At 41.7% G+C, this 24,967-nt stretch overlaps 2 protein-coding genes across 2 annotated transcripts; both read left to right on the forward strand.

The window, feature by feature from the left end:
- Positions 1 to 4,699: 4,699 nt before the first annotated feature.
- rangap1b (Ran GTPase activating protein 1b) lies at positions 4,700 to 13,491 on the forward strand. The gene is made up of 16 exons (XM_038736082.1): positions 4,700 to 4,798; positions 5,132 to 5,250; positions 5,387 to 5,514; positions 6,020 to 6,079; positions 6,199 to 6,378; positions 6,625 to 6,759; positions 8,841 to 8,999; positions 9,102 to 9,215; positions 9,303 to 9,402; positions 9,601 to 9,685; positions 9,828 to 9,990; positions 10,282 to 10,365; positions 10,613 to 10,715; positions 11,346 to 11,434; positions 12,531 to 12,652; positions 12,819 to 13,491. The coding sequence occupies exons 2-16, from the start codon at positions 5,139 to 5,141 to the stop codon at positions 12,901 to 12,903; spliced, it is 1,719 nt and encodes a 572-aa protein (XP_038592010.1). The 5' UTR covers positions 4,700 to 4,798; positions 5,132 to 5,138; the 3' UTR covers positions 12,904 to 13,491.
- A 1,864-nt stretch (positions 13,492 to 15,355) lies between these two features.
- chadlb (chondroadherin-like b) lies at positions 15,356 to 24,966 on the forward strand. Its single transcript, XM_038735759.1, has 11 exons — positions 15,356 to 15,688; positions 17,832 to 17,999; positions 18,099 to 18,293; positions 18,464 to 18,619; positions 19,941 to 20,086; positions 20,752 to 21,033; positions 21,155 to 21,374; positions 22,970 to 23,243; positions 23,334 to 23,746; positions 23,902 to 24,068; positions 24,425 to 24,966. The coding sequence occupies exons 2-11, from the start codon at positions 17,832 to 17,834 to the stop codon at positions 24,723 to 24,725; spliced, it is 2,322 nt and encodes a 773-aa protein (XP_038591687.1). The 5' UTR covers positions 15,356 to 15,688; the 3' UTR covers positions 24,726 to 24,966.
- Position 24,967: the final 1 nt, after the last annotated feature.

The raw sequence follows: 24,967 nt of genomic DNA on the forward strand, positions 1-24,967 counted from the left end.
AATAAAGTATAAATTCCCCACTTTGAATTTCAAACATCTCCCAACACACACACCTTGCTTAGATTTAATTGCAGAATATTGCAATCATGTAAACAATCATTGACTCTTTGTTTGCCTCTTTGTTTTATTATTTGCATTGTAATATTATTTTATTATCATGTACAGCACTTTGAACTGTTTTATGAAATGGTGCTATACGAATAAATTTGAAATGAATTTTTAACTATTACCCTGATCTGTCATAAATTATGTAGGGAATTGTAAGTGCCTAAAATGTGCCATATGAGCAGTAGCCCAGCCCAGAATACCACAAAGCATATTGAAAATTACTGGTAAGTACACCATGCTGTGCCACTAAAGTATTATCAAATGACCACAAACCAAAATATGTCATCCAACTGGCATCAAAGCATACCCACAAAACAAAACTCCAGAGTAGGGCACAGATAGTTTAGTGTGTAGTTACAGATTCTGTTTTCAGGACTGGTCTGTAAAAGAATGGGTTCATAGTTTACAACATTTTTGGATTGTATCAGTTGTGGGCTTTTTTATTTTTATTCTACATTTGTATTACTTCTGCTAGAGGTTGCAACAGTGTCTCGGCCTTCTGGGTGAGGGTGACCTGGTTGTTCTCTCTGCTCTTGAGCCTCAGGTCCTGCCAGAGCATAGCCTTTCTCCTGGGCTCCAACTCCTGGTATGATTCCCCCCCGAGGGTTCAGGTCATCCTCTCTGCCCACCTGCAGGAGTGTGGCCTCGCTTTCTCCATCCTTACATATGGTCGACCGGCCTATGAGCTCTGCCATGCAGTGGCGAGAAGCCTGAGAGTATTTGGGGGATCACCTATACCTGGCTGGAGACCACATGGAAGAGCCAGTCTAGTCCTCTGTGCGAGCCAGCTCTCTCCCGTTGAGGAGCTCTCCGACCTCCTAAACTTCTGCCACAACATCTGTCCAGTGAGGAAACCACACAAGCTGACAAACGTCACTTTAAACAGCGATCCAAATCTTGAATAGGCATTTAAAGTCTATAAAAGTAAACTTTTACTGAGACTAGTTGAGTGATAGCCATGCTGAGTGAATATGCTGTGTCCATCAGCACCGGCTCCGCGTTGGCGCCACGTTGATGGAGCGTTAATCTTAATTTAATCCAAGTGTTCAGAAAATGCACTATATCCAGTGTTGGGGAGTAATTCATTTCACAGTTACTGGGGAAAACATGTGTAATTAAATTACAATTACTTATATTTTCTGTAAAAAGCTAGGCTATGTGTTAATATTATAATATAACTAATATTGATGCTTTGCATGTCTTCATTTGCCATTTCCAGCCACAGCCGATAGTTTGATGCTGTTCTGATGCTTTTTATTGGTTATAGTCTTTATATACAGTCTATGGTTCTAGTGTTTGAATTTACAGCTCCACCCTTCTGGTTAAACTGCCTCTTATGCTTTGCAGGGACAGTCTTTTGAAAATGTTTAACAGTTAAAAACATTCGTTAGAAATTTAGAAAAGTAATCAAACGTAATTAAACAAGTTACTTACTTTGATGAAGTCATTGAAATAGTTACACTAGGCTACTATTACATTTTAAATAGAGTAACTTGTAATTGGTAGGCTACTATTCTGTTACTATATGTAACTTTCCCAACACTGGTTATACATCTTTATTAATATAATGTAATAAGTGAAGTTAACTAGCTTATGCCTGTTGATAAGTTAAAAGTTAATTTTCGACCTAGTTTGACAAAAATGTAAAAACTTAAATTTGGCCATTTTTATTTGAGCTATTACCTTGTGAGTTTATTGCATTTCATAAAAAAATATAAATTTTAAATTGACTATATTCTAATTGTGTTTTTTATTATTTTATTTTATTCTTTCTTTTAAATTGGCAATACTTTGCAAATAAAAAAGTAAAAAAGTAACATAGTGCAGGGGCCTATAACAGGTGTCAGAACTGACTTAAAAGAAGCAGAACTCTGTTACTGAACAAAATTATCATGGCAACAGTTTTGTTTTTGCCCCCATTCAGCATGAGCTGAATTCAACGATCTAAGACTTTCTCTATGTACACAAAAGGCCTGTTTCTCTTAAATATTGTTCACAAATCCGTCAAAATCTGTGTTAGTGAGCACTTCTCCTTTGCTGAGATAATCCCTCCACCTCCCAGGTGTGGCATATCAAGATGCCCATGCACGTGCAGAGGGGGGTGCAATGGGTGCCTGAGCTCTTGCCCTTTGATGCCCAAAGTGCCCTTTTGGCAATGACAAATTTAATTAAATAATTAATTTTAAAATTTGTAAAGGTCCTTTTGTGAAGGCCTGCCGAATCAAACTATTAGTAAAATGAATTAATAATAATTTCGCAGCAAATAAATTGACCCACATTATGACCTTTCACCTGATGACCTCATCCGTGACGAACCCTCCCGTTCACACGCCGTTAGTGATTCAGCAGCTCTGACTAGAGGACACCTGCGATTCCACCGGGAAGAGGGGTTTACCGTAATGTGTGTTGTTGTATGTATTATACAAGAAAGACACAAAGAGAGCAGCACAGTAGTTGTATACTGCTGTGTGTCGCCTGTAGAAGTAACGTTAGCTGCCGACTAACACTGTGCCGACAGCTAACGTTACTTCTGCACACAGATAAACAAAGATGCTGTGTTCACTTCCTTCTTGCTGTTTGAGGGAGAAAAGTTTCACGGGCGTCGCGAGGTCTGGTATTTTTTTTAATGTAATTTGACTGAAAACCTTTCACTTAAACTAGGATTATTACAGTAACTTAAAAAACGTAGTCTGCCTTAAAATAATTATAACAACATTGGTAAACAGGTTTATTACTTATTCCTCCGAATTATAGCCTACTTATCAGCCCCTTTTAAAACGATCATTTAAATCAACAGTATTTGAATAGATTTAATGGCAAACTTATTATATGATCTAAATAAGATGAAATGCATGTAATAATGTCAGTGTCAATATAAATTAAATAATATTCCTGACATCAAAGCAAAGAGTGAAGAAGAAATGGCCCTATACAGATTTCAGACAAAGGTATGAAATGTTAATGTGAAAGAGAAATACTGCTCTGTCATGGTTATTACGGGCCAACAGAATGAACACGCACACACACACACACACACATCTTTTTAGATTTATTATTAGACATATAGTTCATATATATATCAAAATCCAAATATATCTCAGATTCACAATGCAATATATAAAATCATTATCACAATATTGCCCACACACACACACACCTCTATAGTCTATAGATTTCTCTCACTCTTACCCCTGCCTTGGCTAACCTAATCCTTTCTCCCAGTACTGTTTCCTTCCCAGATTATTTCCCACACTTTTTTTGAACCTGGTATCTTATTTCCTCTACCTGCAGATGTTATGGCAGACTAGGGGAAAAGGACTCAAGAGCAGACTCAGGGCAGGTTTCAGTCCAGGAATTCAGAGTTTATTGAAAAGTGGGGTGTGAGCAGAGCAGAGGGCAGACCAGGGAAAGGCGACCAGCAGGTGAACCTCCAGGCAGGCCGAGAGCTGAGTGAGGCAGAGCCAGGATTTCCAGGTAGGCGGTGGGCTGAGTGAGGCAATGGCAGGATTTCCAGGCAGGCAGTGAGCGGGGTATGGCAGCGATCCTGAGCACAGGGAGACAAGGTTAGTGATCTTGAGATAACAAACAGAATAACAACTACAAGGCTAGTTAGCCACAGCGCAAATACCACTGAGGTAAACTGACGATCTGACAACGAGTGAGGTGAAGAACCGGGTTGATATACTGAGTCTTGATTAGTGGAATGTGGATCAGGTGTGCAGGTGGAGTGCCAGGCCCAGAGTGAGAAGCCACGCCCAGACAACAGAGACAGACTAACAGGAGACACAGGGAGGGGAGAGAACATGGACACAAGGGGTCAGGGGGTAGAGCTGCAGACTCACAACAGCAGATCTCTGTGTGCAGCAGTCTATGTGAGCATCTCCCTCTTATTTTCTCATAGCAGGCAGCCTTGGCAGCAGCTGTAGCACTACAGCAGGTCAGTCACTGTAAGCCAGTCCCAAATACTGTCAGCAATCTTTACATCTTGTCATGGTCACATATTTGTTTCATCAGCTAATATATCTCCTATGTTTGTTATAATATCTCTAGTCACAGATCACCTCCAGTAGTATCAGCAGCAAAAGCAGCAGCAGTAGCAGCATCCCCAGCAACCCCTCAACAGCAACTGTTCCCTGTAAGTTATGTCAGCCCACCGTGTTTTAAAGCTAGATCTGGGTATTCCCTGTGTTTCTTTTGTGTCACAGCATTTGTTGTTGTATCGATACAGAAGCATCTGTATACGCATATAATCAAGGAATACATAACGATATATTTCTGTATCAATATTTTGAGAACAGCCCTATTTAAATCCTTGTTCCATGTGCCCCTTTTATACTTTGAGCACCTGCCCTTCCAAAGGCCTCTGCATGGCCCTGAAGATGCAGATCAGACAGCATATTAGTATTGCACAGGTGAGCCTTAGGCTGGCCACAATAAAAGGCCACTTGAAAAAGTGTTGCGTTTATAATTTTGTTGAATGTAATCCAAGTGTTCATTAGTAGTAGAGAGCAGGATCCCGTGTGGTGGTAACAGCAGGTGGCAGTAAAACACCTGGAGATCAATTCTAAGTGACGTCACCAGAATAAACGAAAAAGAAACCGGGGGCAGCGTGACGTCACATGCTTTAGCAACCGGCGCGCTGCACGGAAGAGCGGCGTGTGTTCACTATCATCTGAAATTACTCTTTGTGGTAAGGTCTAAAAGCTTCAGGGAGCTCTGTGTGGCTGGTGCAGTGGCTGAGAGACACGGGGATACACTTTATAAACCCTCACAGTCTCATTCGTGTTTGATTAGCTCGTGGCGCCAACGTCTGTTATGTTGCGCACCTCTAAGTTACTAAGTTAGCTAACAAACCGGTGAAGCTAAATAGATACCGTGGCTTGTTGATCGTTGCACTGACGTTAGAAAATTATCTGTTTGTAATGTATCAGCAGTCAATGAACATTTTTCGATTTCCGGTGTACTTCTGCTCATTTATGTGTCGAGGAAGTGACTAAAATCTGACTTCTGGATGTCTCCATAGAGTCACTATGGCCTCAGATGACATTGCTCAGCTGGCTGATGCTCTTTCCAAGACCCACGTCGGGGATGGAGAGTTGAGCTACAAAGGCATGGGACTAAAGCTGGACAACGCAGAATCAGGTCAGATGCTGAACAGGGCAGCAGTGAGGGGTTATCTTTGTTTTCTCCTGTTATTCGCCCGCTGTGTACTGTAGGCATCAAAGGGCTGGTCCCGGTTTTCTCTTCAGACCTGGCAGTCTGTTATCTCTGCTTTCAGTGGAGGAGCTGGTCCGTGAGATGGAGCAGTACCAAGGTCTGAGAGCGTTTCGCCTGGAGGGGAACACTGTGGGAGTGGATGCAGCCCGGGCCATAGCCAAGGCTCTGGAGAGCAAAGGCCTGCTCCAGGTACTCGAGATAACGAAGAAGAAGCATAAAGAATCAAAGAAGCATTAATATCATAAGCAGTACATTTACATTGATTTAGGAGTAGGCTTATATTTAAGCAGTGCACCAGGTTAGGTTCACCTCTTTGACTGAAGCAGGGTATGATTGTGATTTATATGATCACTGTCAATAAATGCTTTCACACTAAATATTGTCAGGACCCAGATGATTCTTTTGTGAATGTCACACAGTTTTTCTTATTTAACAAAATTAGATTTCTCAAATGCACCAATGTTTTGTGTTATTGCAAATAGCCAAACAAGAACACATTTTTCAATCAGCAATATTTTGTTGATAGTACTTTAAGAACTTTGCAGTCTACAAGACATAATTTGGTTGGATCTCAAAGACTGTGGTTTAATAACCACCCCAGGAATACTGATACTGAATTCCTTCTGGCCACTGTCGTATCAGAGAAGACACACTCACTGTTTTCTCTCTGTTTAAAACTTTTTGTGTCTTTCAGAGATGCTATTGGAGTGACATGTTCACTGGAAGATTGCGCTCTGAAATCCCAACAGCCCTGGTGAGAATTTCCAGCACTGGTTTCTGCAGTTCATTTTGCTTTGTGTTGTAATGTACCTGTTTGATATCTACTCCCTGAATATGCCTGTCTTAAACGTTCTCTTTCTGTGCTTTCGGCAGAGGTGTCTGGGCGGTGCAATAATAAGTGCTGGGGCTAGGCTGACTGAGCTGGACCTAAGTGATAACGCCTTTGGCCCAGATGGTGTGAAGGGAATCGAGCAGCTGCTGAAGAGTCCTTCCTGCTACACCTTGAGGGAGCTAAAGCTCAACAACTGTGGGATGGGGATCGGAGGAGGAAAGGTGAGCTCACAAACTGCGATGCTGAATGCTTTGATATGTTTTGACCTAACACTGTCAACCCCTCATGCAGCTCCAAATCGCAGACTTCAGATACTACTTTTGTATTCTAACCAAACCAACTAGAATAAAACAAGCAAGTGCTCCAGATTTACAATAAACCAGTGCAAATATGTTCCACACAGGACAGGTTTTAATGCATGTTTGCATCCTAATGCAGACTGTAACAGTGCTGTATGATTTGTGTAGATCCTTACTGAAGCTCTGATAGAGTGCCACAGACAGTCATCAGCGCTCGGAGCTCCGCTCAGACTGAGAGTGTTCATCGCAGGGAGGAACCGCCTGGAAAATGAAGGAGCCCGCGCCCTGGCCAAGGCCTTTCAGGTAGATTATACTCACTCCCAAACTGATCAACAGGGTTTTTTAAGACGTGGACTACACTAGACTAAGTGAAGTTTGTTATCTCGTGCTGTTAAAGCTTTACATCAATGATATTTTTAAAAACATGAGGAATCACCGTTAGTTAGTAAAATTATAGAGAGGGCCAAAGTCCCTCCCCTTCCGGTGGACCACCATGGGACCTTATTTCGGAAATAATATGCACTGTAGTCAACAGCTTTCATTCTTTGAGCCCGTTTGAATTATGCCCCGAATTACACATATGATGTTTGTCAACAGAAACTTAATTAGGTTAATTGTGTTTATGAATCAACACGGCTCAGTTCCAGCTTACATTTTAAGATCACTGCGTTTTGGACTGTTGTTGAAACAAGACATCTCAGGGTTCCCGCGGCTCCTTTAAAAAGACTTAAATGGTCTTAAATTGAAATAAGGGAAATTAAGGTCTTGTCTTAAATATACCGTAAATTTGCTGTAGTTATTAAATTTGCAGTTTAAGGCTGGTAGGAAAATTGTCGCCTAAAACGCCTAATAAGCGTGTATTTGAATTATTTTCTTTTAGTAATTGACAATGCGAGACCCCGCTATTAATATAACTCATATGTTGCGTTTACGGTAGCTGTAGACGTTGTCGTCTGCCTGCCTGTCATATTATAGTCGTGGCTGCAAGATTGGGAGACACAAGTTAAAGTGGTTGGAGGAAGATCCGTTCGTTCTGTCTAGCTCAAACAACTGTAGCCTACACATAGACTGTATATTAAAAAATATCTATAACTACAGGTTAAAATAACTTTCTAAAGTAGGCTATGTCTTTCACCGTGATTTGTTTTCCTCCATGGATGATTTACCTCTCTTTAGCGGTGCACCTGTGTATTAGCTCGGCGGAAAGTGAAAGTGAAACTTAAGTTCAGTCCGTTTTCTTCCTACCTTTATAATGTTGCTCTCTTCTGGTTTTTTTAGTAGTTTATATTGAGTTTAACCCAGCAGTGTATGATTAATCATTATATTTATTATTAGGACTATAAGTTTAAAGGCTGATTTTTTTTTTTTGAAAAAAACAGATGGTAATTGTGCTTTTAAACTTTTCTTTCTGGTCAGAACATGATAAACACTTGATGCCAAACAGTGGCCTGATATGAAACAGTGGATCACTTCACAAAGCTGAGGTAGAACATTCAAAACAACAAATATGCATGAGAAAACTAAAGTAAAATCTTTTTTCAGTCCCTTTTCCTCAACACAATAAATATCTTAATAGAAAAGAAAGTGCTAATTCGTTTGTGATTCAAATGAATTAAATCAAATATTTATTGAACATTTGTTATATTGTTATTGAGGAAGATTGTGTCACGATAATGATCATTATTGTTTTATTGCCCAGCCCTAGTTCACGTTCACAAACGGACACGATCAGTTCATCAAAAACCTGAGCATGATTAATGATCGGCACTGTTTGAGCGTGTTTATGCACAACTCTGAATGGACACACTGTCTAGGCGCCTGTCTGCGCTGTCAGACTTTTGGATTTTATTTGCAGAAGACTGTGACCGGTACATATTTCCGCCCAAGTAGTTGTTGTATGTGGATAGACAACGCATTTGCATCCATGTGGTCATGGTGTCCCTGACCACCTCCAGAGGTGGTTTTGCTGAATAGATCACAATCTGTCCTCAATACGTCTTGGGTGCATTTACACATGTACTTTCATGTGGTCAAGTGCTACCCGATCACAATCTGATCACCAAAATACATTTTAACGCTAGGTGTAAACAGCCTCTGTGTTCCCCGATTTGGAATAGGCAAGTCATTCACCTGTGGTGAAAATAAAACTGCCAAATGTGGCATTGCGACGTTCTGCCAAATGAGTAAGAGATCAAACGCGCGTCTCTTTTCTGTCAAAGAAATTGTTTCAAAATTTCTTAAATTTATATTTGCTGAGGTCTTAAAAAGCATTCATTTGACTTTTAAAATGATGCAAGAGCCCTGCATCTGCAGATGCGACACAACTTCACTTGTTTGGCACAAATGCCGGCCTCCTCAAACTCACTTTCTCTTTTCCATGTAAGCTGATGGGCAGCCTGGAGGAAGTCCACATGCCCCAGAATGGTATCAGCTACACAGGTGTGATGGCGTTAGCTTCAGCCATGCGACACAACCCAGAGCTCCGCGTCCTCAACTTGAATGACAACACCTTCACCAAGAAGGGAACGCTGGCCATGGCACAGGTGAGGCCTGTGCAGATTTTTCTTAAAAGTACAGCAGACATGTAGCCAGTGTGTTTCAGCTGAAGTGTTTCTGTACACTGTTTTCTCCTGCCGGTCATGCAGGCTCTGAGGCACTTGAGGAATGTACAGGTGATCAACTTTGGCGACTGCCTGGTCCGCTCTGAAGGAGCCATTGCCCTCGCTGCAGTCCTCAGAGAGGGCCTGCCAATCCTCAAGGTCAGTTCACCAGCAGATTTCAGCCTTGATGTTTGTGTGCTTGTGTCCTGCTGTGTGATCATATACAGCTATGTTCCTTATCTTCAGGACCTGAATCTGTCATTTGGTGAGATCACTGAGGCAGCTGCACTTGTTGTGGCTCAGGCTGTTGAGGACAAACCTTACATGGAGAAAGTGGATCTGAACGGTACGCACTCTGACTTCAGAGCTGCTATCACTGTCATTGCAGAACAGCAGTTAAATGAGGCATTAAAATCCTAGAAGGGTTGTGGAATTAGTTTCAGAAGAAATATATTAAATATTAGTTTTAATGAAGTGGATATACACTGGGGTTAGCTAAAATATCATAGCTATGGTAAAAATTATCATTGTGTGACTTTAACAGGTAACTGTCTGGGAGAGGAGGGCTGTGAGGCTCTGAGAGAAGCTATGGAGAACATGGACAAAGGAGACATGCTGGCATCACTCAGGTTGTTTGTGTGTGTGTGTCTGTGTGTCTGTGTGTGTGTGCATGTGTGTGTTTTGTTAAGTTCCTTCAGTACAAATAAAACCCTGTATTTCTGATGACATTTCCCGAGATATAAAATGATGTTCCTATTGACTTCACTACAGTGATGATGAAGGAGAACCTGATGATGAGGAAGATGACGACGACCATGAAAACGGTGACGACGATAGTGACGACTGTAATGAAGACAACGAGGAGGACGGTGGCAATGTGAAGGAAAATGGAATAACAAGAAAAGATGACAGTCCTACAAAACCTCAGACCTCAGTAAGTTGCCACTAACATTTATATTTAGCTTCAAGTTATTTGCTGTATTGTTGCTTTCTAAACAAATTAACTATTCTAGGCTAGTCATTTTGTGCATAAATTGAAAGTGTGTAAATTAGTTTGGTTTAATAAAACATTTAGATCAATATTTCATGTTAAAAGAATAGTGTCTGGCCGTAAGCTTCATGTCAGGGTCTTGAAATATCCTAATAAGTTTGCACTAACCAAGAACAGCAGAAAATAAAGGCTTCAGGATTCCTGCTGTGATTATGACTTTGTGTCCACCCTCAGGCAGAGATTATGTCTTTCCTCAGCTGCCCCTCTGCAGAGAAGCTTCTTCAGCTGGGAGAGATGAGGACAAACCTGCAGCAACAGGTAGGAAATTTAAAAGAAAGTGACTATTAAGTGTCCCAGCAGGTTGTTAGCTGCTCCCACAATTTAATGTAACTGTCCGTTTCTTTTTTGTTTCTCGTAAATTGACTACTTTATTCTAAAAGGTTTTCTCTGAATGTAACCCCCCCCCCACCCCACCCCGAATTCCATTTTTTTCTTTTTAAATATAATGGCCCTAATATGCCGTCATACAGACTGGATTTAATCTGTTAATAAAACGTTTCCCCAGGTGGATGCATCTGACCTGCACAAGGCTGCTGATGTCCTTCTGAAAATCGCTTCTTTGTACAGCGAGGAGCCAGAGACCAAGGCGGCCGTCCTAGAAACTATTGGTGAATAAAAAAGCTGCTGCTACTACTGAAAACAAACAGGAGTATTTTGGTGTTTGTATGAAGTGGTTCAAATACTGCTGTTGATAGATGCTAGTGCTATCATTGCTGTGTAGGGCTGCAGCTATTGCTTAGTTTATTAATCAAGTATTCTACGGATATATTATTATTCTATCAGTTCATTAAGTAATCGACAACAAATACGTTTGCTTGTCGCCCCCTGTACCGGGAACAGCTGTGTAAATCACATCATTTTACATACCAAACCCATGGGCTAACCAGTTGGACAACAATAACAACAAACGTATGTTTAAACTTTTGCAACTAAGATTTGTGCCTTACCTTTGCTAGCCTGCATCTCAACTAGCAATTGTGATGTATGTTAAATGCTAACGTTAACATTACCTTGTTTCGGGTCCTCTCCATGGACTCAATATGTAGACTGGATGCTTTCGCTGCCTTGCCGTCATGCTGTTGTGGTAGGCTAGTTCCGTTTTACATTAGACACACTGTACAGAGTTATTTTCTTTAAGCTTGAAATGTGTTGGTGAAATGTTATATGGATTAAACAACGTTTCAGCTCTACTGCTGTGACGTCTCACTGAAATAAACCTGAGTCACTGTGTCTCACAGACGCTGTGTTGAAGAAGCTCCTCTCTGGCTCCGCCCTCCAGTCATACTGCTTCCTCTCAACACTGCTGGTCTTGATGGGACTCCTCAAGGTACAGTACTGCTACAGAACCCCCAACTCTCTCCCCCAAGAATCTGACACAGAACTTAAAAAAAAAAACAAAAAAACCCACCGGGATTGTTTATAATTTTTTTAATAGGAAAGACTCAAAACACTTTACAATAGTAATGCAGTCAGAGCACTGATATGTTCAAACTGTATCAGAGCACCATGATGTGCTCAATCTGGACCTTCCTCTATTTTATACCACAGCATGGGACGGCACGGCGCGGCTCACTTAGAACCGTTCTTTTGTGGTTTAACATTGGCAAAAGTTGTGGATAGTACCTGGTACTTGTTTTGGTATCTCCTCAGTCGAGCTTCCAAACGAGCGGTGTTCATACTAAAAGATGGAGTTAAAACACTGCAGACCACTGATTGGTAAGAGAGAACTGTCACCAGAATCGGACATCCTGCACAAACACACTATATTTAAAGAGCCATCAATATCGGCTGCTGCTTTTTCAAATTCACCACCCAGATTTTCTTTTTTTAAATGGCAGCTTGCAAAACCACAGCATGGTCAGTTGACAAGGTGCAGACGTTCCCATGTTTGGTTGCCAGCGAGAGTTCCTGTGTTTGTGTCGCGTTAATGACGATGGTTCATGACGGTGGTGTCACAGCGGTTTCACACAGCGTAGCTGAGATGATCAGTTAAGAATGTGCAGTGGAAAACGAAATTGAGACAAGTTCCTGGTACCAGAAAGCAAGTCAAGTTTCTGTTCACTCAGAACAGAAATGTTGTAGTACCAGTTTGATTGATGGCATGCATTAGTGCATTGGTGTGTAAGCTTAAATACAAATTTGCGAAGTTCATAAATATTTCACAAATTATTTGTGGCTGTTGTGAAAATGCTTTTAGTTAAGAGTCCCTCTACTGTTACCATACATACTGCTAATGTCTTGTCTTCACAGTCTGTCATGTCATCATCTGGAGATGACTAGAAAAACAGCTGATCCATTCATTCATCACATCTGCTTTTCTGTAGAACATGGTCCTCGCTGGGTTTTCTTTCCTTTCTGTCACTGTTTGACATAAATTGTATTAATGATTCAGTTAATTTAGGCTTTTCTGTTCCATGTTTCAGGGAGAGGGGAAGATGAAAAAGGTTCCATTGGTCCCGGGTCAGCTGTTGTGCTTGGAACACGCTGTCCAGCAGGAATATTTCCCCCAGCACTCTGCCTTGCTGCTTCACACCTTCGTGACCAAGTAGGACAATCTTTACATCTGCACAAGTTTAAATTTACGTGTCAGTCAATGTGAAACCTGTGAATGAAAGCGTAAAATGTAATGTGGAACTGTTTGTGTCACATCACTTCTTGCAGACTCTGAAGTCTTATATTGTCTACATTTATTTTCCTTTGTGAATCTGCAGGAACAGTGAGGCTCTCAAGTCCTGCAGTAGTGCCAGAGAACGGCTGAGCTCTGCCCTGGAGGAGAAGTGCCATGGTCAGCACTGACCCTCCACTGCCAGTACCAACACTGGAACACAGACACACACTGTACTGGCATTAATCTCTTTACCAACAAAAATACAGGGAAGCTTTACACTTGAACAAGGGACTCAGACAACCACTTAATGTATCTCCACTCCTGATATGTATATTTTTATGAAGGCATGACAAAGACTGTCCAGAATCTTTTAGTTTTTATTTTTCTACTTATTCTTGTGACTTATATTTTTTATAGAAAATAGAGATAAAAATATAGGAATACATGAGTTTAACCTTTGAGTTAATGTGTAAAACATGAAACTGATTGTAACGTGGAGTGGAGCTAACAAAAACGGTGTCAGTCTGGCACCTTTTACAACATATTGCTTTGCAGTTAGTTACAGTTTCAAACAATGCATCCATGTAATTTCCAGGTCTTAAAATGTTGAGATTGTACAATATATTTTAGCACGGTATGGCAGATACTGTCGCAGTGTTCTGATAAACACACAGCTAAGATTTGCTGCATTTTTAGGCCTGTATCTCACATACCGGTACTCTGATATTTGTTCCAATATCAAAACTACAATCTAAATAAATTAGTTCAAATAAGGAGCTGACTCCATTGTTCTGTCTTACTGATAGGATCAATTAGTTTTGTTTGGTGTTTAAACCTTCTATGGTAAGGGGAAAGACAACATTTTTAGGACAGTCTGTCCGATCACAATCGTCACGCTGCTGCTCATAAAGTCCAGTCAAGTCAGAGTGCCCTGTGCATCAGACTACGAGCAGGAATGGGCTGCATGCAGGAGCCACACATAAGCACGGTCATAACACTGCAGAGGTCAGGGAATCACTTTTACCTAGAGTTTCGTCTCTTTTTCTTTTTAAACACCATAATCAATCTTACCTAAAGATGCACTTTTATGTGACTTCAGGTGCTGTGTGCTAGCTCATATAGCTGTTTTTCCTGTTGGTGATATGATTTAAAAGGGAAATGAGGAAAGAATACACTTAAATGGCACTTAGTTACACTTCTGAGTAACATTGGACCTTGTGGATTATGTTTGTATTACAGATGTGATGATGTTTTGTGCTGAAAGCCCTGCCAGAAATATAACTAATCCAACAAGCCTGACTCTTAGTCTCTCTGTGTGTGTGTGTCTGCATGCACAATTTGCTGAGTAACAGACAGATAGATACAGACGTATCTATTAGTTAAATATTTCGGGATAAAGTTGTCAGTACTGGACTTTGGATATACACTTACCGAAAGGATTATTAGGAACACCTGTTCAATTTCTCATTAATGCAATTATCTAATCAACCAATCACATGGCAGTTGCTTCAATGCATTTAGGGGTGTGGTCCTGGTCAAGACAATCTCCTGAACTCCAAACTGAATGTCAGAATGGGAAAGAAAGGTGATTTAAGCAATTTTGAGCGTGGCATGGTTGTTGGTGCCAGACGGGCCGGTCTGAGTATTTCACAATCTGCTCAGTTACAGGGATTTTCACACACAACCATTTCTAGGGTTTACAAAGAATGGTGTGAAAAGGGAAAAACATCCAGTATGCGGCAGTCCTGTGGGCGAAAATGCCTTGTTGATGCTAGAGGTAAGAGGAGAATGGGCCGACTGATTCAAGCTGATAGAAGAGCAACTTTGACTGAAATAACCACTCGTTACAACCGAGGTATGCAGCAAAGCATTTGTGAAGCCACAACACGCACAACCTTGAGGCGGATGGGCTACAACAGCAGAAGACCCCACCGGGTACCACTCATCTCCACTACAAATAGGAAAAAGAGGCTACAATTTGCAAGAGCTCACCAAAATTGGACAGTTGAAGACTGGAAAAATGTTGCCTGGTCTGATGAGTCTCGATTTCTGTTGAGACATTCAGATGGTAGAGTCAGAATTTGGCGTAAACAGAATGAGACCATGGATCCATCATGCCTTGTTACCACTGTGCAGGCTGCTGGTGGTGATGGTTTAATGGTGTGGGGGATGTTTTCTTGGCACACTTTAGGCCCCTTAGTGCCAATTGGGCATCGTTTAAATGCCACGGCCTACCTGAGCATTGTTTCTGACCATGTCCATCCCTTTATGGCCACCATGTACCCATCCTCTGATGGCTACTTCCAGCAGGATAATGCACCATGTCACAAAGCTCCAATCATTTCAAATTGGTTTCTTGAACATGACAATGAGTTCACTGTACTAAAATGGCCCCCACAGTCACCAGATCTCAACCCAATAGAGCATCTTTGGGATGTGGTGGAACGGGAGCTTCGTGCCCTGGATGTGCATCCCACAAATCTCCATCAACTGCAAGATGTTATCCTATCAATATGGGCCAACATTTCTAAAGAATGCTTTCAGCACCTTGTTGAATCAATGCCACGTAGAATTAAGGCAGTTCTGAAGGCGAAAGGGGGTCAAACACAGTATTAGTATGGTGTTCCTAATAATCCTTTAGGTGAGTGTAGACTGAAGCTCTACTTTAAGAGGGCTGAGAAGAATCTTCCAACTACACTGGAGATTAACCTGCACAGCAGTGAGGTGAAATGGCTCAATAATTTTTCATTTTGACGCAAACTATTCCTTTAACAGGCTCATCTGAGCAGTGTGTGCAGACTCCAGAGGTGGGAGTTGGAGGTGTGTGTGTGTCGGGGCGGAGGGTCAGTGAATGAAGGGATAAACGGAGTTTGTTTTGGATGGGGGACAGCCGGGGGAAGAGCAGCAGAGGGAGCAGAGACCGTGAGAGTCAGCGGCCAGTAAGCGACCAGACAGAACCACGACGAATCCAAGGTGAGTCCGTGCGTAAAAATGATTTATACTTAATGTAAATAGTCAAATGTTTGGACCTCTAACATGTACATTTATTTGTTCGACTGTAATAGTGGCAGTGACATTACAAAAACTGAAAAACCCGAATTGTTTAATTATCTAATCACGTGGACACGTTTTGTTTTGCGTCAAAAGGAAGGGAAATACGTCCAACTTTTATCTCACTGAATACATATTTTCTTGGTTGTCATTAGGTGCGGGAATTGAACAAACACAAATGGATGGTATTTTTATAATACTTAAATAATATTGTAGGTTTTTGTCATTCCCAAAACTTCATTAAGTCAACTTCCCTGTTTACGCACAGGACAACAGTAACATAATGTTGAAGACAGGACAAATGTTGCATGGTGATTTCTGGTAAAAGCATTCAGAGCCGATGTAGAGTAGTTTTCTCACCGTCCCTGGCCTGGGGACAGACTTTCTTTCGGGGCAAACGCATTTTGGCACAACACCGCCAGGAAAAGACACTGTGCGTCTTTGTGCGCAGCCGGCGCGGCAGCTCCTCTGCGGTCGGGGCTGTTAATCCCTGGGGGGAGGCGGACAAACACTCCGGCCGGGGAAAATTCCTCCTCCTCCAGTTTCTTGCCTCCTCTCTACTTAGGGGGTGTTAGGAACAAAACGTGGTATGCTTATAAAATATCAAGGCTGTTATATGCTGTCAGTCTGACTTCAAGTTGACAAATGGAGCCTATTCATGAAATATAACCGTGTTTTCTCTGATTTATGCGCTCATAGGTCACTGTCAGGTCCATCTGTCTGACAAGGTTTGGTGCAGCAGTTTTGAGTAAGGTTTAGCCGTGGCACCGTTTCACCGCGTCAATGTATTCCAAATTTCAGAGTGCGGAGCTGTGAAGCTTTTCATGTCCATTCCTGCGGATCAAGATTGTTGATCCGACATGGGAATGTGGTTTTAAGGCATTCCAGCGAAGACGGGGGCAGCCCAATCTGACCAAAATAACACTAATCCCCAGAAGTACAGGACGATGGAGATATTTTTCGTCAAAATGAGCTTTAGCACAATGCAAGCAAAAAAACGAAAAAACAAAGTGACACACATATTCTAAGTCTGTGGTGACTGTATAGAATATATCCTGTCTGCAGCTACATCACATAGCTATACACCGTTCAGTATGCTGCATCACAGGGCCTCTATGCTTCTGGAAGTAGGGCCCCATTCTCACCACATTTTAATTTTACCTGCAGAAATAAAGGTGCTAAGTGGAACAAAAAATGGTTCTTCAGAGTGATGCCATTTAAGAACAACTATTTTGTTTAACTTTGGACAGTTATTTAAATGAAACTGTCCTAGAGGTTTAGAGGGTAAATGTCTTAAAATGACAAGGGGCCCCTTTTGGGGCTGGTTAGAAGCCAACAATGTTGAAAACCACTAGTGTGATGTGAAAGACTCAGTCACTCAGACTGAAAAGTATCTATAACTGCCACAATGTAGTGTTGTAAAAATTACAACATTTCCCTCTAAAATGTAGTGCAATAGAAGTATAAAGTAATGAAATAAAAGCAAATAGTAACTTACCACTTGACTACATATATATAAAAATAACAGTGGCTCTAAGCAAGAGAAGGTCTGGGGTCCTACGCATAAGTCCCACCTGCCTTATAGTATTAAACAAATTTGTATGACTATAACTTGAATAGGTACTCCCTTCATGTTTTGACGGTCTAACAACAGGTTTGTACAAGAGCTAATCATTAGTAAGTTATACAAGGACATTTAATGCTGAAACAATTCATTTCTAACTACACAGGGTCATAGATATAAAGCACTGCACACAGTTCAGCAGTCTGCAGAGGGTGTAAGAGTGAATGATGTTGATTCAGTGTTTCCTCTGTAGACACTGCCAATGGCCAAATACATTAACTGTGAGTGAATGAATGAATGAAGGGTGAGTAGTGGATCTATTAGGTCATTCACATCTAAAAAAAAAAGTTTGCTGCTGGCTTGGCCTTTTGGGTGTCAATGGAGAAATGTGATATTTTCTTTATTTACCGGCCAAGACGAGCCTCAGTAAAGACTATTGACCATACATTACTACCACATACAGTAGTGTGAATGAAGTAAATGCTTTTCTTTCCCTCTCAGATGTACTCCCAGCTCTGTCCTGACACCCTGCTGCTCAGCCTACTGCTCCTCTGCATCCCTGCCACATACACAGCAAAATGTCCACCGCAGTGCATCTGTGACCAGATCCAGCTCACTGTGACCTGCGTCAACAAGAACCTGACCCAAATTCCTCCCACTGTTGACGAGGTCTCTTATTCACACACACACACATATATAACCAACATGTCTATGGTATATTTAGTTCCCTTCTCTTTCCATCTAATTTGTAATCCCCTGTCTTCGTAGATCACTGTGAAATTAGATGTTCGAGGTAACGACATTCAAGAACTTCCCACCGGGGCTTTCAAACACACTCCCTACCTGACTCACCTGTCGCTGCAGCGCTGCAACATCCACAGGGTGAAAGAAGGGGCTTTCCGCGGCCTTGGTCGCCTGGTCTTCCTCAACCTGGCCAGCAACAACATTGACATTCTCTACCAGGTCACCACACAGATCCAGTTCTCTAACCGTCATGTATCCCATTATACTTTTTTATCTAGAATTCTCCAGTCACCCTGTGCATAGCCTCTCCTTATTGAAACAAACCCCCACCACACACACTCAGTGATATTCAGTAAATGTTTTGTCTGCCTTGTCTTGTGCTTGTCCAGGAGTCATTCGACGGCCTGTCCTCGCTGAAGCAGCTTATGATTGACCGTAACCGCGTGGAAGAGATCCAGCCCGGGGCTTTCTCTCAGCTTGGCTTCCTCAACCTGCTCTCCCTCACACACAACCAGCTGATCTACATTCCTAACATGGCCTTCCAGGTGCACACACACACACCAACCTACACAAAATACCTCAAAGAAAAGACAGACAGACACATTGGGAGACAGCTTCACACAAAGTGCTGTAAACTCCCACTCCAACGTTACTGTAAATAATTTTATGAGCTTGAGGTTGAACTAATGCATGTCCCGTTACATGATAACATGACACTGACTGCATTTAGCCAACGTGATACATCGGTGGAAGCTCGTCTGCCACTTTTCAATAACTGTGTACATTTCACCAGAGGCTCAGCAATGTCAGCACAGCTAAATGTATTGGATGATAATGAAAATGATTAGTGAGCTAGACTGAAAATTATAAATATATGTTATAAAACAAAAGATTGTTGCCACACTTTATCGCAGTTAGACCACAGTAATTAACATCACTGTAATTAATGGGTCTTGTTGTCCTGTGCTTTATGTTGCATTATTCTATATTATGGGGGTCACACAAGTTACAGTGAGATGGTGGAGAAGCTGTGTAAAATGACAATAAATCTAAAATGAACTTTATGAAGCAAACAGCAGCGGATCAGTGCAAACGTTAGCTGGCTCCCCATGCCTTGCATCACTACAGGCTAGTAAAAACAAATCGCTCCACATTTGCTTTAACATCATTTCTTGCAGCTAAAATCAAGACTTTGACATAATACCGGTCACACACAAGATAGTAATATGGGTTGTGTTAGCTAGTGAAGTAATGTGGCAAGCCATACAGTATTTTGCACCGGATAATGTTAGCAACTGGCTGGTGTTAGCCAGCGAGCTAACATTAGCCAACTAAAGCATAAAGTCACAATATGTTCCACGTGCTTTGCTGTAATGTTAGTTTACCTGTCCATCAGGATGAAAGCCAACTCTGTGTCACTTTCAAAACAAAGCGGAGTCTTGTCCGTGACTGTGTTTTCATCCAAAGTCAATCTGATTCTCGTTTGGCCTGACAGGCTTCAGCACATAAAAGTTAGTTGTTGGTTTTTATCCTTATGTGAAGTTTGTGTTGGAGTCTGTGTTGTGCTGGGAGCTGGTTGTCTTCTAGTTTTAGTGGACTCAGGTCGTTAGCTGTGGTGTTTTTGCTGTTTGTACGGAGCAGCCAAGAGGGTTGGGAGCGCGCATGCACGTCACATCCAATGAATTTTGCGGAAATATATCACCCCGAGTCTTCACATAGGATAGGCATACTGGCCATCAGAGGTAACAGAAAAACCCTGCAAGTAGATCATTTTAATGTGAGGTTACAACACAGGCAATAAAATTATTAATTTCATTAAAAAACTGCATATAGCCCCTTAAAACAGCGGACCTCTTTTCCTTCCAGGGCTTGCAGAACATCAAATGGCTTCGTCTTAGTCACAACTCACTGAACTACCTGGATACTGAGGCCTTCGCTGGTCTGTTCACGCTCACCCGTCTCAGTCTGGACCATAACGAGCTGCAGTTCTTCCCCAGTGAGACCATGACCAGGTAGGCTACTTGGCATATGTCACTATCTACAGTACTTTTCAATCACATGTGTTCTGCCACAGAGTTGCAGAGCCCTCATGTGGACAGTAAATGTTCTTTCTACTGAGAAATGCCTAATATTTTAATAAAATCAAACTGCTGTGAGTACTAGTTTTTATTCTGTGAACAAATAAGACTAGAGTCTACACAGCTACGTAAGCAGCTCTGTGAGGCTGTACAAGCATGCTCACAATGTTAATCCTGGCAATAATGTTTATAATTTGCATGCTAATATTTAGCTAATTAGCACTAATGACAAAGTGTAGCTGAGGCTGATGGGAATGTCTTTAGTTCTCCAGATGTTTGGTGATAAACCCAAGTATTGTATATATTTAAATTTTGACTTGATAGTGCTAAATTAAAGATCAGAGGATAACCAAAGTTATTAGAATCCATCCAGTAGTTGTTGAGATATTTCAGTCTGGACCAAAGTGCTGGACTGTCAAACTAGTATTGCAATCTCTAGAGCCGTGTTGCGAGCAAGGCTTAAAGACATTCGTTCATCTCAGTTGCCCGGTGCCTTGGAGAGAAAATACCTGCAAACATCAGATCCCTATAATATAATAAATATTCAAGTAATATACCTGAAATTTACATCCTAATTTCCCACACTTCTCTGTACCCAGACTGCCAGAGGTGACCCGTCTTGATTTGAGCCACAACCCGATGACCTACCTTGGAGAGGAGGTGGTGTCCATGGCCAAACTGACCCACCTCTTCCTGGACCACATGTCCCTGCAGGACCTGGCCAACTCAGCTGTATCGAAATCCCCCAACCTCATCCACTTGGACATCAGCTACAACCAGCTGCGTGTCATCCAGCCCTTCTCTGAAGGTTCACCCAAGCTGGCACGCCTCAACCTTGCTGGAAACCCCATCTACTGCAACTGCTACCTACGTCCACTCAGGTACAGCAGACCTTTGTGGATTTTGAACCAATGGCTGACTTTTAGGCCATAGTTCTTTTATTCTGTCAAACAGAAAGGTACTAATCCCCAATCTCTCTCTCTTTTTGTTACCTCACTACAGGGAGTGGGCAATCCGTAGCAAGGTGAAGCTGATTGGGACATGTGGAGGACCGGCCCATCTGTCAGGAGAAAGCCTGGATGCCGTTCATCCTCCTGAGCTGCGTTGTCAGAGCCAGGAGGCCATGCTGAAGGCAGAGTTCGAGGAAGCAACCAGGATCGTGCCACCACCCACTGTAGAGCCAGAGAACAAGGTCAAGTGTCCTGCCAACTGTGCCTGCGAGGTGAGTGGGTTGTATGAAGTTGGACTCCAGGGGACACAGTTTTATGATTTACATTTGTAGTGTACCGACACTGTTTTCTTGCCCTCTCGTACATCTGTTAGCTGAGTAGTTACCAGAAAACAAATGAGGAACGAATGTGGAATTAACTGCTAGTGAACCATGAGTAACTTCTAATCAAATTTTATAGAGTAGCTAATGATTAGGTAATGGTTAGTTATTTAAGAAATGAGTGAGGAAGGAATCAGGAAGGACCTAATTATTGATTGATCGTTATCAAGTTCTTATAATAATTCATAACTATATAGTAGATAATGATTAATAACTAGAGAACACAGTGGGAGATCCTATATTAATGCATCATTAGGTAATTTAGTTCATGAATATCTGTGAATCGATCACTGACCATTTTCTTGATGTGAAAAGCACAAAACTAGTATTGACTCATTTATTACTAATTACTTAAATAATACTTACTGTTTTGCACCGCAAGTAAAGTGATACATAAAACAAACTGGAGTGGGCGTGTCTCACTATATTACAGTGGTCAGTAGGATTATTCAGATATTCATGAACTAATCATTACCTAATGATTAATTGATATAAGAGCTCCCAGTCTGTTCTCTAGTAACTCATCTCCATTATGAACTATTAGGGAAGTAATTATTAACGATTCATCCATAATCAAGTCTTTCCTGATTTGTTCCTCACTTATTTCTTAATGAACTAGCCAAGTGTTGCCAACTATGCCTTCAACTGTATCACTGAAACTTTTTCTGCTGCCAAACACCATTGTAGCTGATGGGAATACCTTAAAGTCATGTTAAATACTATTTTGATAAATAAAAAATAAGTGTAAAAGTGAGTTTCAGTGTAATGTTCCTCAATAGCAGTATTTAGAAATGACAGTTAACTGATAAGCGATATGCATGTTTCTGAACGTCTTATAGCCACTTCCAAATAAAAAAAGCAATAAACACACCCACGGTTTTGCTCCTACAGTTAGTTTTTGATATTTCTTTATTACTTCTCTACTTGTGCTAAACTATGTTTTAAGCTTTTAACATCATTCCATATTTGTCACTTGCAAAAGTTATGGTCTAATTATTATTAGTTATTGCTTTAACTTAAATATTCTGCATTTTCTGTTACTATTAGTATTACAGACTCTACAACCATCAATTATAATTGTTAATTTTTTTGTTTGCCCTAAAACCCGCTGAACAAAATGTTTTGTAGTTTAGCTTAAAGTTTATTTGATTTGCAAATACAAATGTCTAATAAAAAAAACCCAAAACTTATAATTGGCGAATACACAGTGGTTCCAAACATGGGGGTGGGGACCCTCCAATTGGGTCATAAGATAAGTCTTAGGGGTCACCATTTGATCGCAAAGAAGGAAAAACATTTTTGAAACCCAAATTGTTGAATTTTGCTAACTTTTAAAAGAAATATGATTATAGAAAATTTGGCATCAACTAACAAGTTTGGTAGTGTCAGGAGAGCTGAATGTGTATGTATGCATTCAAAGGGAGAGTGGAAAACTATATGACTTGTGCTGGCACTGTGTCCTCTGTCCATTACCTCCTGGCCTTCAGGCTGAGACGCACCACTCATCGTGTGAGAACCGTGGCCATACCAAAGTTCCACGGGGTTTCTCTCCCAACACGCGTCTCCTCGACTTGCGTGGCAACAACTTCCACTACATCCCATCCAATAGCTTCCCCGGTGTTACCCAAGTCGTGTCCCTACATCTGCAGCGCTGCAAGATCGTGGAGGTGGAGGGTGGGGCTTTCAGTGGAATGAAGGGACTGATCTACCTGTACCTGTCGGAGAATGACCTCTCTTCTCTCAGCCCTGATGCTTTTAAAGGTCTTTTAAATGCAAAAATTAAAAGGCATTTGTTGCATTATTCTTACTTGTGTCTTACTAAAATAAAATTTCTATAATCTAATTTCCCAGGCCTCCCACAGCTGACTTATCTCCACCTGGAGAAGAACCGCTTCACCACTTTTCCCAAAGGAGCCTTCAAACTGGTGCCTAGTCTGCTGGCACTTCACCTGGAGAATAACGCCATCACCAAGATGGAACCAGACATGTTGACCGGAGCTGAGGGCCTCAGAGCCCTCTACCTCACCGGGAACACCATTGATCATGTGTCACCCAGGGGTCTGGACCAGGCCAATGACCTCGATACGCTTCACCTGGGAGGAAACAAGCTGAAGGAGGTGCCCACTGAAGCGCTGAGCAAAGTGCGAAACCTCAGAGACCTGCGGCTGTCGGGGAATTCAATTCGCTGGGTGGGGCCAAATGCTTTTAGACCACTGGGGAGGTCACTGAAGGAGCTGTATCTGGACAACATGGGACTGGAGAAGGTGAGCGGGCTCTTGATGGGAGCTACTAGTCATACTCAAACAGCACCTTTCTCCATATTTTCTCTAACCTGACCATTTACTCATCAAAATAAAAACTTAAGCACTGAAATGCTGAGCTCATTTCACTGAGGTTATTTAACAATGTCCTGCTCTAGATGTCACAGAACTCCCTGGCAGGTCTGGGTCCAGGGTTGAGGAGTCTCTTCCTGGAAGGCAACCAGCTAGAGGAGGTACCTAACCTCCACCCTTTCACTTCTCTGGAGGTCATCAACCTGGCCGACAACCCTCTGATGTGTGACTGCCCTCTGCTGCCACTACGCATGTAAGGCAATTCTGGCACAGTGTAGTCAGAAATGATTAGGGTTCTCACAGAAAGGAGTTTCTAAAGTCTGAACATTTCTCCAGCTCCTCAAAGCAGGACAAAGCTTGTTATATGTCTAAAATGGGTTTTTTATCTCGGATGATTCTTAACTAATATATAATTAGGCACACAAATATATTACACCCTATGACCCAATAAAAAATAGATTAAGAACCTTAAATCCAGTGGGAAAACTTGACTGCACTCCTGCTACATTACTGTTACATTTTAGCTACTAGTAACACTAGTTCCTAATCGGAGATGGTTCTAGTCTGACCAATTTTAATAAAATAATTTGATCTTTCATTTTCATCTAGGTGGATTGAGAAAGTCAACCTGAAGGTACGAGCCACATGTGCCAATCCCCCTGAGCTGAAGGGCCGCAGGGTCAAGGACGTCCACATCTTCAAAGCCTGTCCTGGGGGCGAGAGCCTCCCCTCCGGCCCTACTGTCACCCCAAAGCCCGCCAAGGCACCCAAGGCAACTAAACCCAAACCAATGCACCTCAACAGCCTTCGGCAGGTCAAAATGGTCAAAGCTAAATCCAAACTTCGCCAAAGTCCCAACACAAAACCAGCAGCAGCCAAGAAAACCTCAAAGGGACGCAGCTTGGCCTGATATTGCAGCCTTTTGTACTAATGTTGAGACCACAACTTCAAGTAAACTGGCAACTGATTTTGAGGTTAAACCCTGGATTCAACTCTCTAAAACTGTAACCTCTGCCGACTTTAAAAGCTTTAGCTGCTGAGGCTGTTTCACGTCTCCTCCCAGTCAGTTTTCAATTAGTCAATCTTGTGCAGTATTTCCTCTTTGCAGTCGAATCAATGTGTTGAAAAAGGTCAATATTTTTTTTTTTTTTA

The sequence above is a fragment of the Micropterus salmoides genome, unplaced genomic scaffold (assembly GCF_014851395.1).
Source record: "Micropterus salmoides isolate LMB-PRFRI ecotype aquatic unplaced genomic scaffold, ASM1485139v1 Ms_hic_scaffold_21, whole genome shotgun sequence".
NCBI lineage: Eukaryota > Metazoa > Chordata > Actinopteri > Centrarchiformes > Centrarchidae > Micropterus > Micropterus salmoides.